Source organism: Bos grunniens, chromosome 19 (genome assembly GCF_055505025.1).
Source record: "Bos grunniens cultivar Pamir isolate PY7600 chromosome 19, Bosgru_T2T1.0, whole genome shotgun sequence".
Lineage (NCBI taxonomy): Eukaryota > Metazoa > Chordata > Mammalia > Artiodactyla > Bovidae > Bos > Bos grunniens.
Window position 1 is genome coordinate 9,415,099 of NC_141183.1, and position 16,611 is coordinate 9,431,709.

General features: G+C 54.3%; 1 protein-coding gene across 1 annotated transcript; it reads left to right on the forward strand.

Moving 5' to 3' along the window:
• Nucleotides 1–11,791: 11,791 nt before the first annotated feature.
• On the forward strand, nt 11,792–15,595 carry SYNGR2 (synaptogyrin 2). The gene is made up of 4 exons (XM_086356399.1): nt 11,792–11,929; nt 13,776–14,013; nt 14,360–14,499; nt 14,590–15,595. The coding sequence occupies exons 1-4, from the start codon at nt 11,831–11,833 to the stop codon at nt 14,785–14,787; spliced, it is 675 nt and encodes a 224-aa protein (XP_086212525.1). The 5' UTR covers nt 11,792–11,830; the 3' UTR covers nt 14,788–15,595.
• The last annotated feature ends 1,016 nt before the right edge of the window (nt 15,596–16,611 follow it).

Here is a 16,611-nt window from a genome sequence, read left to right on the forward strand (position 1 = left end):
GGTGGGAAAGAGGGAGCTGTGGAAGATGACTTCTGGGTTTTTGGTCTGAGCAACGGAAAGATTGGCGAAGTCAAGGGCAGCCTTACAATTACTGATTACTATCAGTGGGAGCAAGAGGTTGGGCCTGAAACATTGGATGTTAAGGAATGGAAGAGCCAAGATTTTGGAAAGGTTCTCTCTGTGTATTTGAATTCCCCAGGAATCATGGCAAGTGCAGTATGGAGTGTAGCAGGAACCAGCTGCAAGAGTCTTCAAGGGAGGGTGGGTGTTTTCTAGGTCATTGCAACTCAGAGGACAGGGTGCAGTATCTGAAGACACGGAGTTCCAGGCTGGTGTTTAGGGAGGGAGGGGGAGAGTGGTCCAGGAATGTGAGAGGATGCCCACCCTCGCCATCCACAGCCAGTGCGGGGAAGGCTGTAGGTACGTGCAAGCACCGCCCAGGGAAGGGGAGGCTGGTCCATTCGGTGCAGAAGGTGAGACGTGGGAGGAAAGCTAAGGGATTTGATGCTGACTGCGCCTACCATCCTTCAAGAGGAGTGGTGGCATACAAAGGAGGACTTTCAGAGCCTTAGAAAGGGTGAGCCAGGAAAATGAGGGTGACCTGGGAGCCTGGAGTCTTCTGTGGGGCTGCCATGAACAGAGGACAATGTTTGGAGGCAGTCATCTGGTTGACGGACAGATGCAAACAGAGCACACACAAAGAAGTCTTGATGACTGTTCCTCCCCTCTCCACTCCTAAAACCCACTTCGAAATCCCCAGGGTGAGGCTCTAGACCATTCATAAGCATCACTTGGAAGGGGGCTGCTCTAAGGAAGCACAATGCAGAAAATGATTCTCTACTGGTTCTGGAGGCAGAAGTCTGAAGCCTTGCTCGTGGGGGCTGTGGTAGTCCTTGGCATCCCCTGGCTTGTGACAGCATCGCTCCAAATTCTGCCTCTGTGTTTACAAGACCTGTGCGTATGTGTCTTTGTCTGTTCTCTTGTGTGTGTGTGTTAGCTGCTCAGGCATGTCTGACTCTTTGTAACCACATGGATTGTAGCCCGCCAGGCTCCTCAGTCCATGGAATTCTCCAGGCAAGAATACTGGAATGGGTTGCCATTCCCTTCTCCAGGGGATCTTCCCCACCCAGGGAGCATTGCAGGTGGCTCTTTACTGCCTGAGCCACCAGGGAAGCCCCTTCTCTCATAAGGGCCCACCCTAAACCAGCATGGGTTACTGGAGTCCATCTATAAGGACCCCATTTCCAAATAAGGTCCCGTTCACAAGTACCTGGGGTTACAGCTTGAATACATCTTTTTTGGAGGACTCAGTTCAACTTTCAGCAGGTAGGCTGCCTATTCAAAATCAGATCCTTGGGCCCCAGCTCAGATCTAACGAATTGGGCCTCCAGGGTTGGGGCTTCAATCTCCAAGCATCTGGGTGATCACAGAAACAAGCAGGGTCCATCTCCAAGGCCTCTGAGCCTAGCTGGGCAGTAGCCCCACTGCCCTGGCCTGGGCACAGCCCTGAGAGGGTCCTTCTTTCTTTAGCAACAGTGGGAGGCTCTGCAGAGCCACTCGATCAGCCCCGCCCTGGCCAGGCTCAACTTCCGGTCCCAGTCCCCAGGGAATCCTTGTCACTTGAGCAAATTCTGAGTGTGTCATCCTATCATTCAGATGTTCAGACACAGTTGGTGAATTTTTAATTAAATGATAGGCCACTCGTTATCTGTGGGGGTGGGCTAGATGCATTAACTAAATAATCAAAAGAGAAGAACGACACAAGCCTGGCCAGAATAAAAAGTGAAAGCTCTGCCCTGTAGGAAACGAAAATAGAAAGTGGCTCCTGTCTCTGAACTTATGTAAATCAGGCTTCTATTAATGGCCACCGAAATGGAAATGAAGCTGGGCCAGCTTTTTCTTTCCACTTTTGTCAAGTCAAGGTCATTTGCTCACAACGAAGGGGGCAAAAAATATCATCACCTTTAAGCCTGGTCCCACATTTCCCCAGGGAGGAAGATTCTGGCCCCAAGAGCGTCTTTGGGCAGAGAGCCGTTGGCAGTTTGACCCCAGAGTCACATTGATGAAATTGTTGGTGGCAGTCGGTAAACTGGTGCCCCAGAGACTAGATTAAACTCTAGATAGCACTTTACTTAACTCTTTCTTTGCACAAAAGAGTGTTTGAAAAAAAGTACGGAAAAAAATCCAGGGTTCTCATGAAGTTTAGAAAGAGCCTCAGATGGGAAAACATTTGTGATGACGGAGCAACCCTGGGCGAGGGGAGAATCCTGATTCAGCAAGCCTGTTGCTGGTGGTCTAGACCAGTTTCCCAGCGTTGACGTTATTGCCACTGGGGCTGGGTAGTTTTTTAATAGGGGCTGCCCTGTGCATCGTAGTGAGTTTAGCAACTTCCCTGGCCTCTCCCCAACTCGATGCCAGGAGCATCTTACCCCTCATTGGTGATAACCAAAACTGTCCCCAGACACAAAAATGTCCTTGGAGGCAGGATCACCCCAGGTTGAGAACCACTGGTGGAGAAAGAAATATACTTAGTGGTCAGAAACTTTAGGATCCCTAGAAAATGTCTCTGAAGAACATCATATTCTAGTTTCTTCCAATTTTCTGTTCAGTGAGTAGTTTTCTGATCACACCACTTCCAGAGCCAACGTTCCTGGCAGGACGAAGATGATGTATGAAGTATATATTTGGATTTCATACACCCATCTCTACCCCCTCCCGAGCACCCCCTCCACATTCTCCTCGAAAAGTCTGGTAGGTACCCACCGTGCATCATTCAGCCCTCTCTCCCAAGCCCCCACTCAGAAGGCACCTTTGTTTAATCCTGATCACTGTCAGAGAATTCACTGTGGGCAAGCCCAGGTCAAAAAGAAGATCTTAGAGATGCTTGGATTTTGTGCTCAGTCATGTCCGACTCTTTGTGACCCCATGGACTGTAGTCCGCCAGGCTCCTCTGTTCATGAGGATTCTCCAGGCAACATTACTAGAGTAGGTTGCCATGCCCTCCTCCAGGGGATCTTCCCAACCCAGGGATCGAACCCAGGCCTCCTGCATTGCAGGCGGATTCTTTTACCATCTGAGCCACCAGGGAAGCCCTGCATTGGGTCTTAGTTACAGCACGTGGGATCTAGTTCCCTGACCAGGGATAGAACCCAGGCCCCCTCCACTGGGAGCCCAGAGTCTTAGCAACTAGCCGGGAAGTCCCAAGATGCTTGCTACATCAAAATCAACTTCAGGATCTACCTACAAAACACAAAATTACTCGCAAGCAGAGTCTGTGTGGATGGATGAATGCCTGCTGCCAGGAGCTGCAGGGTGGGTTTTGGTCCTGGGTCCAGGGAGGAGAGTTCTCTGGGTGCTGTGGGCATCTGCTTTCCCTGTGTTTCTGAAGTCCTCGCCTTTCCTAAAGTGGCCTGTTTCTCTAGTTCCGTCCCTCTTCTCTGAGTTTATGATCCCTCCACCATAGCATCTCCTGTGGTCTGGATCATACCCTCCTGCCTTCTGACTGTCCCTTTGAGTCAGATGTTGACCCTCTGGGAGCAGAAGCCTGGCCACCACCCCCACAGCCCATGTCCCCAGAGTAGGTGTGGTGGTGTCCAGTTATTTTTGCAGTAAACATCTTTGTCTTAGGCATCGTCACCACATACCTAATTAACTAGCTGGCCAGAAGGCCATTTTGCCATATGAATATAAAAAGTAAATAAAAGAGGGACATTTAAAAGGACACAGTGAACCATGAAAAATGAACTGAAAAAATAAAGACTTTGGTATGAAACAGAAAATATTTTAATATATTTAAAACATATGTAGGAACTTCCCTGGTGGTTCAGTGGTTAAGACTCTGCACTTCTAATGCAGGGGGCAAGGATTCGATCCCTGGTTAGGGAACTAAGATCCCACATGCCATGTGGCAGCAAAACAATTTTTTTAAATGTGTGTAGATTCATGGCCTGGAGAAGGCAATGGCAACCCACTCCAGTATTCTTACCTGGAGAATCCCAGGGACGGAGGGGCCTGGTGGGCTGCCGTCTATGGGGTCACACAGAGTCGGACGTGACTGATGTGACTTAGCAGCAGCAGCAGCAGCAGATTCATGGCCATGCAGCATAAATAACTGATTTTATTTTGTGGGTTGTATCTAAGCACTTGTCTTCCAAGTCTTTCGTTCATAATATTTTATCCTCCCCACTCCCCACTGTCCATTGATTCACCTCCTCGTTCAGCATCACACTTTTTCTCGTTCACTAAAATTTTTTCATTCATTGAGAGAGGTATCAGTTTCCAAACACTAGGATGCTGTTTGCAACAGAGCTTGTACTGTGCTGGGAAAAATTTTACACTGTTGTGTACCCTTGGCACATTGTCACATGTCTGTTGATAGACATTCCAAAGTTCTACAGGAAATGGGGGTTTAACTCTGTGCTTTCAAATCACCAAAGGATTTGCAAACTGATATGTTATCGTTTTCTAGTATAATGTGCCATCTGGCTTTATCCTCTCCTTTCACACTTTCAGTTTTATCACTGTATTTTCTATCAAGTCAATATTACATAGCTGTTATCATCCATTACTTTAAGACCATCGCATCTATACTTGTCTCTGTATGGTCACATGGGCTAAGATTTATGTAATATAAACATGGGAGTCCTGTGTCAACAGAGAAATGAAACCCAGCGGTCAATCAGTTATTTTATCTTTTATGGCAGAATTGCCTTATGGACAATTAGTTATGAAATGAAAATGTCTGTAGTGGAAGTGCCTGCGGCAAAGATGTGTATGGCGGAGATGTTTACCATGAAGTTACCAGAGTAGATCTGGATGCAGAAACCTCTGATCTCTGATCTCAGAAGGTGGACAGGTCCTCGATGCCTCCAGGCCACTGCCAAGGATCAGAGTTGAATGCTGGGCCAGCTTGTCAGGTGCCTGGTCCACTTTGTACCTCATTTGTCCCCATCCTGGGAGGAAATCCCAGCTTCAGGGTGTCCTCAATGAACACCAGGACCACAGGACTCAAGGTTCACCACTTTATCACAGATGCAAGGAGCAGATGCCACACTTCAGCATGTAACCCGAGAGCAACTGCTTTGTTCAGTCAGCAGATAGTTAACTTTCTGGTCTCCTGCCTCAGTCCAGGGAGGCGGTGATATGCGGGACTGGCAGAGCACCTGGCCCCTGCAAGCGCGGACAAAACTGTTGACTCTAGAAGTTGAATCCAGTGTCAGCCCTCCCAACCTGCGTTCCAGATTTCTCCATGTTTCCTACTCATGTCCTCATTTCATTTCTGTAGCAATGTTTTGAGCAGAAAGAGTCTAAACCCAAGGGGTGGACTTTTTCTCCAGCAGTTTCGCTTTTCTTTAAAAAATTGAGGTGTTCACATGACACATTTTAAAGTAATAATTCAGTAGCATTTAGTCCATTTCCCAAAAGGAAACCCCATAACTACCAAATAGTCATTCCTCATTGCCCCTCCCCTGGCCCCTATTAACCACTAATCAGCTTTCTGACTCTGGGGATTTTTTATTATTTATTATAATAATAATAATTATTATTACTTTTTGCCACACTGTGTGGCACACAGGATCTTAGTTCCCTGACCAGGGATAGAACCTATGTCCCCTGCAGTGGAAGCACAGAGTCTTAAGCACTAAACCACCAGGAAATTCTCTGGGGATTTTTAAAGTTCTGGCTATTTCGCACGAATGGAATCATACACTATGCGGCCTCTTGGGTCTGACTTATTTCACTCAGTATAATGTTTTTAAGATTCATTCATAGTGTATTAATAGCAGGTGTCACTGCTTCATCCCTTTCTTATGACTGAATACCATTTCATCTTAGAGATGGGTCACATTGTGTTTATTCACCATCCATTGATGGACATCTGGGCTGTTCCCACCTTTCGGCTGTCGTGAGCAGTGCTGCTGTGAACGTGTGTGTGGAGAAGGCGATGGCACCCCACTCCAGTGCTCCTGCCTGGAAAATCCCATGGACGGAGGAGCCTGGTGGGCTGCAGTCCATGAGGTGGCTGAGAGTTGGACACGACTGAGCGACTTCACTTTCACTTCTCACTTTCACGCATTGGAGAAGGAAATGGCAACCCACTCCAGTGTTGTTGCCTGGAGAATCCCAGGGACGGGGGAGCCTGGTGGGCTGCCGTCTACGGGGTCGCACAGAGTCAGACAAGACTGAAGCGACTTAGCAGCAGCAGCAGCAGAACATGTGTGTACAAGTATCTGTTAGCGTCCTATTTTCAATTATTTTGATATATATCTTGGAGTGGAATTGCTGGGTCATATGGTAATTGGAGAAGGGGCATGGCTACCCACTCCAGTATTCTTACCTGGAGAATCCCCATGGACAGAGAAGCCTGGCAGGCTACAGTCCATGGGGTCGCAAAGAGTTGGACACGACTGAGCGACTTTCACTTCTTCACTTCACTTCAAGGTAATTCTTTAATTTTTTGAGGAATTGCCAAACCAGCATTTTCTTGATAAACATTGGTTTCCTTCTTCCTCTTTGGACTGTCTCATCTCCCAGAAGTCATCTTGAAGAGACTTCCTAAATTTTACTCATTGTTAACCTGAAATTCAAAATTAACTGAGTGTCCTGCATTTTTCGTTGCTAAATCTGGCAACGCAGAATATACTACACGAGCGTAAAATCAAATATGAAATTGTATGGTATATACCGCAAGTAGGGTAGAGCTCAGATACAGGATGGAGAGAGTAATCCAGAAGGCTGCCTGGAAGAGACAGTAACCAGTCCGGGCTCTGGGCTCATCATTGCTGTTCAGTCACTAAGTCGTGTCTTTGCGACCCCGGGGACCGTAGCCCACCAGGCTCCTCTGTCCATGGGATTTTCCCGGCAAGAATACTGGAGTGGAATTTCCTTCAACTGGCATTGCCATTTCCTTCTCCAGGGAATTTTTCCGACCCATGGATCAAACCCCCATCTCCTGCTTGGCAGGCGGATTCTTTACCACTGAGCCACCTGGGAAGACCTTCTAGGCTCATTAGGCATTGTGTAATGAGGCAATTTGATGGGGAGAGGGTGTTAAAGTCTCCCAACCTCACCTGTGCTCCTGCCCTCTCCCACCTTGCCAGAGCCGGTGCCCCAGCTGCAGGCACCCTGCTGGACAGCGGACCAGGCCTCAGGGTAGAGGTGTTCTGCAGGCATCCTCGGGCAGCCCAGCTACAGACTGGTCAGGAGGGACAGGCTCACCCACACACTGCAGATTCTGAACCCGGGGGGAGTCTGCCAACTTCTCCTTCCCACCAAAGCAGACGTCGGACTAGTTCTGGTGCCAGGCTGAAAATGACATTGATGTCCAACACAGTCCCTTCACACTGGTACTCCCAGGTAAGAGGGCCCCTTGGTTTCTAGAAGGGCAGCTGCCACTTCTGGTAGGTCAGTGGGAGGTGCCTAGAGCAGGGAAGCGTGCTCTGATGTGTCCATGCCTACCCTGGCCTGGCCTAACACAGGTCCAGCCCAGCTGCCCCCACCTCCTTCACAGGAAAGCTGCACCAGGGACCCATCTTCATGCTGGTTGGCACCCTCATCTCCATCATAGCCTTCTTTTCTTGGACATTGATCTGGACCAAGCAAAGCAGCTAGGAAACGGGTGCTGGATGTGGGGGAGGAGTGAACTGCTGGTGGCCTGAGGGGACCCACAGGGGCCCTGGCTGGGCAGAGCTGGTGGGGGTTGTTAGGGCAGGGCTGCCGCTGTGATTGGGCAGGACCCTCTGGGGCCTTCCTGGGACAGACCCCTCTCCCATCTGTACTCTGTTGTAGCTCCTCTCTGAAGTACCACATAACAGACATAGGAAACTCACATACGTTACCCAGATAACCCACATCTCAGACACAGAAATTTCTCAGATGCTAAAACCCACCACCAAATGGAAGAAATTAATTACTTGATGACCATGGGCTCATAACCCTGGGACCTTCTGGTGCCCAAGGATTGATAAGGCTAACCTCTGTGACACCAACCTGTTCCCTCAGCCTCACCAATCAGAGAACTGATCACATACCCTCCTGAGACCCTCTTCCTTCCCCTGGCCCATAATGTTTGCTGAAACTCTTTGAGGAGTTCAGGGTTTGAGGTGGGGTCGGGGGTGGAGGTGGGGGGCGTGAGCCCTCCTCCTCCCTGCTCCTTGCATGGCCCGGCAATAAACCTTTCTTTGCTCCAAACTCTGACATTTTGGTTTGGCCTCACTGTGTGATGGGCACACATGACACCATCAGGGCAATGAAAGGGCCATGTTGCCTAGGCGTGACTTGCCAAAGCTTACTGAGGGCTGAGCGTGTGTCAAGTGCCCATGAAGTGCATTGGCGGCTTTATCTGACCCTGATCATGCTCTAACCGCTTTACAGTGGGGTCTGCTGCCTCTGGTAGGGGCACTCTTCCATGTTCCCAACCATCTGAGGAGGATGAGGCCACCCGCGACCAGGGTGGGCCAGGGGCTTCTACCCTCCATGGGAACCCAGTCCGTCTTTCCAGCTGGTGACTGGAGACAGGGGCTGGATTTCCTGGGGTCCTCTCTCCAAGGCCATGACTTCACTGACTTGTAAAGTTGTTGCAGGAAGGGGGACCCCCTCCAGGGCCCAAGGGTGGGCTCTTGTCTAACACTTGGAAATAAACTGTCCAAGGAGACACATGTGCTGACAAAGCAAGAGACTTTGCTGGGAAGTGGTGCCCGGGAAGAGGGCAGCAGGGCGAGGGAACCCAGGAGCACTGCTCTGCCACTGGGCTCCCAGTCTCGGGTTTTATAGTGATGGGGTTAGTTTCTGGGTTGTGTCTGGCTAATCCTTCTGACTCAGGGTCCTTCCTGGTGGCGTGTGGGTAACTCAGCCAAGACGGACGCCAGTGAGAAGGATGCTGGGAGGTTGGCAGGACATATGGACAATCATCTCCTTTCTCCTTTTGACCTTTCCTGAATTCTTTGGGCTGGCGGTAACTTGTCAGTTTGGCATTCCTTACCGGGACCTCCTGTTGTAAGAAAACCCATGTAAATGACCATTGTGCTGTCCAACCCCAGGCGCTGCCGGTCTGTGTGCTCCACCTGCCTGGACTTTGGCAGTGGTCACCTCTGCCTCCTAAGCCTGTCGCCTCCAGTGGTTCCTAAGACACTGCTGCCTCCTGGTCCTCCTCCCCACTCCTGTGTTAGCAAGCCTGTCACCCTAGAATCACACCCCTGCCCCTCCCTCGAACACCAACCAACTAGTCTTATCTAAGTTTCAGGAGGAAGCGGCAAAGTAAAAAAAAAAAAAAAAAGAACCAGTTAACACCAACAAGACCCACGATGGGTTTTGAGGATTAGATTTCCAATAGATCTAGAGCTTATTATACGCTCTATACATTACCTAGAAGACACACCCACCAGCGCTAGGATGGTTGACAGTCACCATGACGATAACTGGAAAAGCCCCTACAAGGACTGAAAAGGAGAGCTGCACCGGTTTCAGGTCCAAACCACACCCCTGTTCTTGGATAAAATATTCCTCTTGCTCTTTCCAAGCCCTCCCTTTTACTCCAACCCTCCTATATATTTAGTGTCTCCCTCTGAATTGGCTTGAATTGATTTACAAACTAGGTTCCCACTTCTTCAGTCTTTGGCCATTGAATAAAGCTGGTGCTGTTCCAGTCACAGCATTGGTTTTGTTAGTGTCTGTGCAAACCCAATCAGAAAAAGAAGCTCCCCGGCTGCGATCGGGGGTCTCAGCCCAGGCTAGGACCCCCAGTGTGGACCTGGTTGACCAATTTGGTAATACTCGGTCAGCCTCTTCAGTGGGCTTTCTCCAGAAGTCTGTCCTTGAAACTCTCCTTGTCTTACCTCCAGGTCTCCTCTTCCGAAATCTCTGCTTTCCAGATGCCAGGCTCATGGGGGGGCCATGTTGGCTCTCTGAGCCTGTTTCCCCTTTTATAATGTGGGGTGTAGAGACCAGGGGCCAGTGCTTACTTTCCAGGTGATTCGGTGCCCCCCTTTATTTAGTATAGTGACTAAGCCTCCTGCCCCTCCTCCTGCCCAGGGCACTAATGCACTTGGCACCGATAAAATCTCTGGAGGCCTTGGGAAGGGGATGGCTGGGAGGTGTGTAGCCTCACCTGGAGGCTCAGCCCCTTTGTCATCAAGGTTGGGACCAGAAGATGCGGGCTGGGTACGGCCCCAAGGAGAGAGAGCCCTGGGACTTGCTCCCTGTGGAATGACCCTCCATTTGAAGAAATGAAGAAAAGAATAATGGAAAAGCCCACCAGCCTAGATCTTGCAGCCCTGGGGTTCCTCATCAAACATACATGGTGCTAGTTTGAGGGTTTTAGGATGGGATGGGGGTGGTGGCAGGGGAAGGGAGGTTCAGGAGGAGCGGGCTCCGTAAGCCCCTGCCTCAGCTGCTTGTCACCCTCCATTCAGGTCTGGGAAGAGGGTGGGGTGGAATGTGAAGGCCCAGAGGCACCTACCCACTCAGGGCCACTGCCTCCCCACTCTCCTCTTCCCTGGAGTGGCGCCCCATCTCCTGGTGGCGTCTGGCCCCACCTCCCACCTCTGTCTGTCCAGCTCACCTGGAAGACTCCGGGCCCCACCTGGCCAGCACCCCCTCATTAAGCCTTACCTGCAACCAGGATGGCTGGAACTCCTCCCTGCCGAGTCAGCCTGAGGCCCCTGGAGAACTAGCCCCCAACCCCCAAACTCAACCCCCACTCCCCACCCACTCACCAGACAAACAGTCATTCCAGTTTGGAAGCTCTGAGCCATTTCCGGAAAGAACTGGATTAAACTCTGCCCCCTGCCTGTCACCCTGGGAACTTCCTTTCTGTCCGCACACCAGCTTGGAGCCTGGTAGTTGGCCCACACAAAGCCCTCCCTACAAGGCCTCCAGGGTAGGCTGGGTCCGGGATGATTGGGAGGGGCCGTGGTGTTGGAGAAGACTCTTGAGAGTCCTTTGGACTGCAAGGAGATCCAACCAGTCCATCCTAAAGGAAATCAGTCCTGAATATTCATTGGAAGGACTGATGTTGAAACTGAAACTCCAGTACTTTGGCCACGTGATGCGAAGACCTGACTCATTTGAAAAGACCCAGATGCTGGGAAAGATTGAAGGCAAGAGAAGGGGACAACAGAGAATGAGATGGTTGGATGGCATCACTGACTCAATGTACATGAGTTTGAGTAAACTGGAGTTGGTGATGTATAGGGAGGCCTGGTGTGCTGCGGTTCATGGGGTCGCAAAGAGTCGGACACGACTAAGCAAGTGAACTGAACTGTGGTCTCGACCCCCTCGCAGGCTTAGCTCCAGAGAGGAGGAAAGAGTGACAGGCCAGGCGGGGAGGGGTCCAGGCTGTGGCCCCAGGGCTGGGGTAGAACAGGGGAGAAGAAAGGGGGTGCATAAGAGCCTGGGCCGTAGACAGGTGGGACCCAGACGGGCGTCTAGCGGAACTTCTTGGAGGAGGAGGCGGGGATGCAAGGGCAAAGAGTGGCTGGAGCAGAGGGGCGAGCCCTCCTTGCGACCCTCTCTTCCCAGGGACTCTCTGAACCCTTTCCAGCAACTCTGCGGGCCAGCATCGCAGAGGGACGAGACCCCGGCCGAGACATGGGCTGGACAATGAGCCCGCGGCCGCTGGACTGATTTCGGTCGCTGGCAGAGCAGGCCAGGCCAGGCGGTCGGGGCCCTGCGGCCGCCTCGGCACCGCCGCTCGCCTTGGGCGGCACTTTGCCCTCGGTCCCTGGGGCGGCTCTGGCCACGCCCCCAGGGGAGGAGTCGAGTCGGGGGCGGGGAGGCCGCCTGGCTCCTCGGCGGTCCGCGGCGGCGGCGGCGGGGTGGCGGCGGCGGCGACATGGAGAGCGGGGTGTACGGCGCGCCCAGGGCGGGCGGCTCCTTCGACCTGCGACGCTTCCTGACGCAGCCGCAGGTGGTGGTGCGCGCCGTGTGCTTGGTGAGCCGGGGTGCGGGGCCGCGGGGACCCTACTTCGTCGCCAGGCCGGGGGCGGCGAGGGCGAGGGGGCCTCCGCGCGCCTGAGAGCGCGACAGGTGGCAGCGGCCGAGGCCCGGGTGTGGGAACGGCGCGCGGGGCGGGCGATCGGGGCCCGGGACCCTGCAGCCGCTCACCACCACCCGCACCCCGGGGCCCCGCCGGTCCCCCCACTCCGATCCCTGCCGCCTCCCACCCGGGGCCCTGCCACCCCCATCTCCCGGCCCGGGCACCGGGTGGCCCGGGAGGCGCTGCCGGGAGCAGGCCTATCGCCCTGCTGGCAATGGGAGGAGTTTGAGGCGGCTCCAGGACAGGTGGCCAGCGTGCCGCGACTCCCAGCCTGGGGGAATTCATCCGGAGGGGGGCTTTCCGAAGCCACGTGGGGTGCAGGGGGTTGCGGGGGAAGGCCTGGCCGCCCTGAAACAGAGCCTGTCTTCCACTCAAGAGCAGCCCATGGGTCTGCTTCCCCACCCAAGGTCAAGTGACCCTAGTCTGTGCCCCTCCGCCTGAGCTGGGTGAGCCGCTCCAACACTAGGTTACTGGGGCAGGGGGTTGGTGGGAGGTCCCCTGCTCTTGGACAACCAGAGCTCAAAGCTGGACAAGGTGTTAGGAAGCGCGCAGGCAGAGGGCTGGGCCTAAGGTAGCCACACCGCACCTGCCTGGGGCTGGAGCCCTGTGAGTTGCCCTGGTGACACCCTCATCCGCATTCTGCCTGACCTGTGGGGTCTGACCCCAGGAGCAGATGCCCATGTTTCGGGATGGCAGTGCCAGGAGTCAGGCTGGCACACTGCTCCCAGCATCCAGAGTTCCGGCTTCATCTCCAGCTGGGGGTGGGGCTTGTGACTGCCAGCTCCGGAGCCTATTGAGAGGGCCTTGTGCAGACAGGCAGGGCAGGCGGGGGAGAGGCCTGGGCTAGTCCCAGAGGGAGCCAGGTGTCCAGACTCACATACGGCTGAGTTGGGCGGTAGCCTTTCAGTTTGAGGTGGAGACAGGTGATGTGAGGCTGTTCCCAAGGGCCTGGAGCCCCTCCCAGAGTTGTGGGTGCTGCACACTCTTGACCCCCCTACCCCAGTGCCTCCAGGGTCTGAGTACAGAGCTGTGTCCACGGGCCTGCTGGGCAGACCCACCTGAGGTGCCCTGTGTGGGTAGGACCAGCTATGGGCAGAAGCCAACAGGGATTCCCTGGGAGGCCAGGGGCCAGGATGCCAAAGAGCCCAGAATTCTTCGTAGGAGGAAGACTGGCCAAACTGGGGAGCCCAGCCTGAAGCAGGGAAGAGTCGGAGGGGGCCGTGGGAGTTGGCAGTCTGGGGACATGGTTTCAGTTCAGAGGCATGGTTTTCCTGAAGTGGAAGGAGTTCTCCATCACTGGGTTTTCAGGCAGAGGCTGGCGCTGTAGAGGTGACAGGCAGGTGGTGATCAGGGGGTGAGACTCCAAGCTTGGGTTACTCTGACTTTGTGAGCCATCCCGCTTAAAACTCACTACAAGTGGGAGTGGTCCAGCAGAGCCATCCCCCAGGCAGACAGCGGGGTGGGCCGTCACCTCCCAGGAGACCCCCCTGCACTCCCCACTGTCCTCAGTCCAGGAATCCCCAGGAATCCATGCCCCTTATAACGGGTGTCTGGAGAAGGGAGTGGGGAGGGGACTCGCTCCCCAAGTTCAGGAAGGGCTGGGTCACCAAGCTCCAGCAGGGGAAAAGCAGGATCGGGGAGGCCAGTGTCCCTTCCCATCAGGGTCCCACTCCTTGTGCCACCTGGGGGTGTGGCCCACAAGGGTGGCAGTCACTCAGCCCTTCCCCTGCCTCCTGCTCAGGTCTTTGCCTTGATCGTGTTCTCATGCATCTTCGGCGAGGGCTACAGCAACACCCACGATTCCCAGCAGCAGTACTGCGTGTTCAACCGCAACGAGGACGCCTGCCGCTACGGCAGCGCCATCGGGGTGCTGGCCTTCCTGGCCTCGGCCTTCTTCTTCGTGGTCGACATCTACTTCCCCCAGATCAGCAATGCCACTGACCGCAAGTACCTGGTCATCGGTGACCTGCTCTTCTCAGGTACCGGCCAGCTGGCTGCAGCTCCACTTGACCTTGGGGTGAACAGGAACAGCAGTGTTCCCAGAAGCTCTAGGGGGCTGTGACTGCAGGCTGGGGAGGGGTGGGAGCAGCCCTGGGTCTCCTGACCTCGCCCACGGTCAGGCTGGCACACAAGGATTTCTCAGTGTCTGCTGAAACCCCCTGGAGCTGAGTTGGGCTTGGAGCAGAGCCCTAGAGATGGCATCCTGTCCCCACCCCAGCTTCTGAATCAGCACCTCTACAGCCCTGGAGGCTTCTTGCTCCCAGGGGGCCCCTGTCCTCCTGCCGCTCTGTGGAGCTAACCCTCCCCTCTTGGCCTTCGCCCCAGCTCTCTGGACCTTCCTGTGGTTCGTTGGCTTCTGCTTCCTCACCAATCAGTGGGCGGCCACCAAGAAGAACGATGTGCGTGTAGAAGCCGACTCAGCCCGGGCGGCCATCACCTTCAGCTTCTTCTCCATCTTCTCCTGGGTAAGTGGACCCAGGGCGGGACAGGGTCCTGGTGTCTCTGGTGAAGGGTGGTGCAGGGCTGAGTTACCCAAACCTCGGGGCTCCCTGCAGTGCGTGTTGGCCTTCCTGGCCTACCAGCGCTACAAGGCTGGAGTGGACGAATTCATCCAGAACTACGTGGACCCCACTCCGGACCCGAGCACGGCCTACGCCTCCTACCCAGGCGTGCCTGCGGACACCTACCAGCAGCCACCCTTCACCCAGAACGCCGAGAGCACCGAGGGCTACCAGCCGCCCCCTGTGTACTGAGCTGCAGCCAGGATGGTATGGGGAGGGAGGAGGGTGCCTGGGGGCCTCCCCTCCTCCCCGGCTCCTCCCCCAAGGCTTGGCTCCTAGGGCCGCTGGCCCCTCTCGATGTCCGAACTGACACAGGGCCTGGAGAGAGAGCCCTGAAGTGCCTGTGCCCCAAGGGCTTCACCCACCACTCCTCGAGGGCATTTTTTAGGAAAGGGTTTTTGTTGCTTTTAATGACCGGCATCCCCACCGGGAATAGCTCCAGGCGCCCAATATGCTGTTTTGACAAGTGCCTTAGCTTCTCCCCAGCCCAGGAGCCGGGCCCACGTCCAGGCGCTGGTGGCTGCAGCCATTTGGGGTTCTCTGCCAAAGACGAGGCTGCGGGGCCTTCTCCTCGCTCCTGCTGCAGGCACTGGGCCGGGGCTCCTTCCCTCCTCACTCAGGTTTGTTCCGCCTCAGCCCCCTGCCTGCTCTTCGGGCAGCCAGCCGTGCTCACTGCTGAAGTGTCTGCTCGCTTGGACCTGTGGTCACACTCTGTGCCAGTGGCTCTGGGTCACCTTCCTGGCAGCCGAGGGGCAGGGCCGGTGTCCACCCTTGGGAGACCCTGTCTCTGATCCCGCCCTGTGGCTGCAGGGAGGGGCTTTGCCTGACAACACCCAGCTTTATGTAAATATCCCAGGTCTGTCAGGAGGTGTGGGATGTACCCACAGCCCCCAGGCTGCTCTGAATGTATATTACAAAGCCTTGGGGGAAGGACACACAGCACCCTTGGATTCTGTTAGACTAATTCTGGAGATGGAATAAATGGTTTTCTCATTCATAATCTCCATTGTCATTGGTGGGGCCTCTCCTTAGGGCTGGAAGGAAGAGAAATTCCACAGGTGCAAGGTACAAGCTGCAGCTGAGGCCTTACGGAACCTAAGTTGTGGCAGCCTGCCCCTCCACTGTGCCCAGCAGCTCCCCCCACCCCCACCCCGCCTGGGGTCTCATGCCTCACACTGCCCTCCATCAGCATCTTAAAATAGCAACTGTGCTCAGCTTGTAAACAACATGGCTTTTCTGGGCCGCCTTGCCAGGGTCCTGGCGTGCCCCTGGAGGGGCAAGGGTCCTCTGCTTCCTGTAGACAGGGCTTGGAACCCCTGCAGCCCATCTCAGACCCTTGGGGAGCTGACCTAACTGCCCAGCCCATGCCTGGGAATGAGCTCCGCTCAGGCAGGAGGCCAGGGCCCCCGAGGCAACTCTGGACTTCCCCTTTCCAACAGTGAGAGGGAGCTGTCAAAAGAGGGCCCCAATAGTTTCAAAACCCCGAGTAAAAACTAACAGGGTTTGGGGATTATGGTCTGACTGTGGTACTGCACCTCTGTAACCAAGCCAGTGGGAGGGAGAAGCTGGGGTAAGGGTGGGGAACTGGGACCCCCTCTGCATGGGGCACACCCACAGCCCAGGCCCACCCCACCCTCCCATAAGCTGCCCACTGCCCGTTTCCCAAGGCACGGCAGAGCTGGTCTTCCTGGCTCCTGAATTGTCAAGTGTCTGTTTCACAAAATAAAACCTGACCTCACAGCCCCAGCTGGCAGCACAAACCAAGGCTTCATCTTTTCCAACCAAGCCCCAGGCTCCTGCATCCACTCATCTTGACCTGAAACCCTCCCAGACAGAAGAACAGGCAAACGTGCCTCTTAGAATACTTGATGCTCATCTCTCAGTTAAAAAAAAGATTTGTGGTTAAGGGGTCAGGAGTACTAGAAAAAGATTTGAAAGGAAATCCCCACACCTGAATCATGTCAGAGGTTGTCTATAGTGAGACCCGGGGAATCCCAGACAGTTAAAAGAGAAATA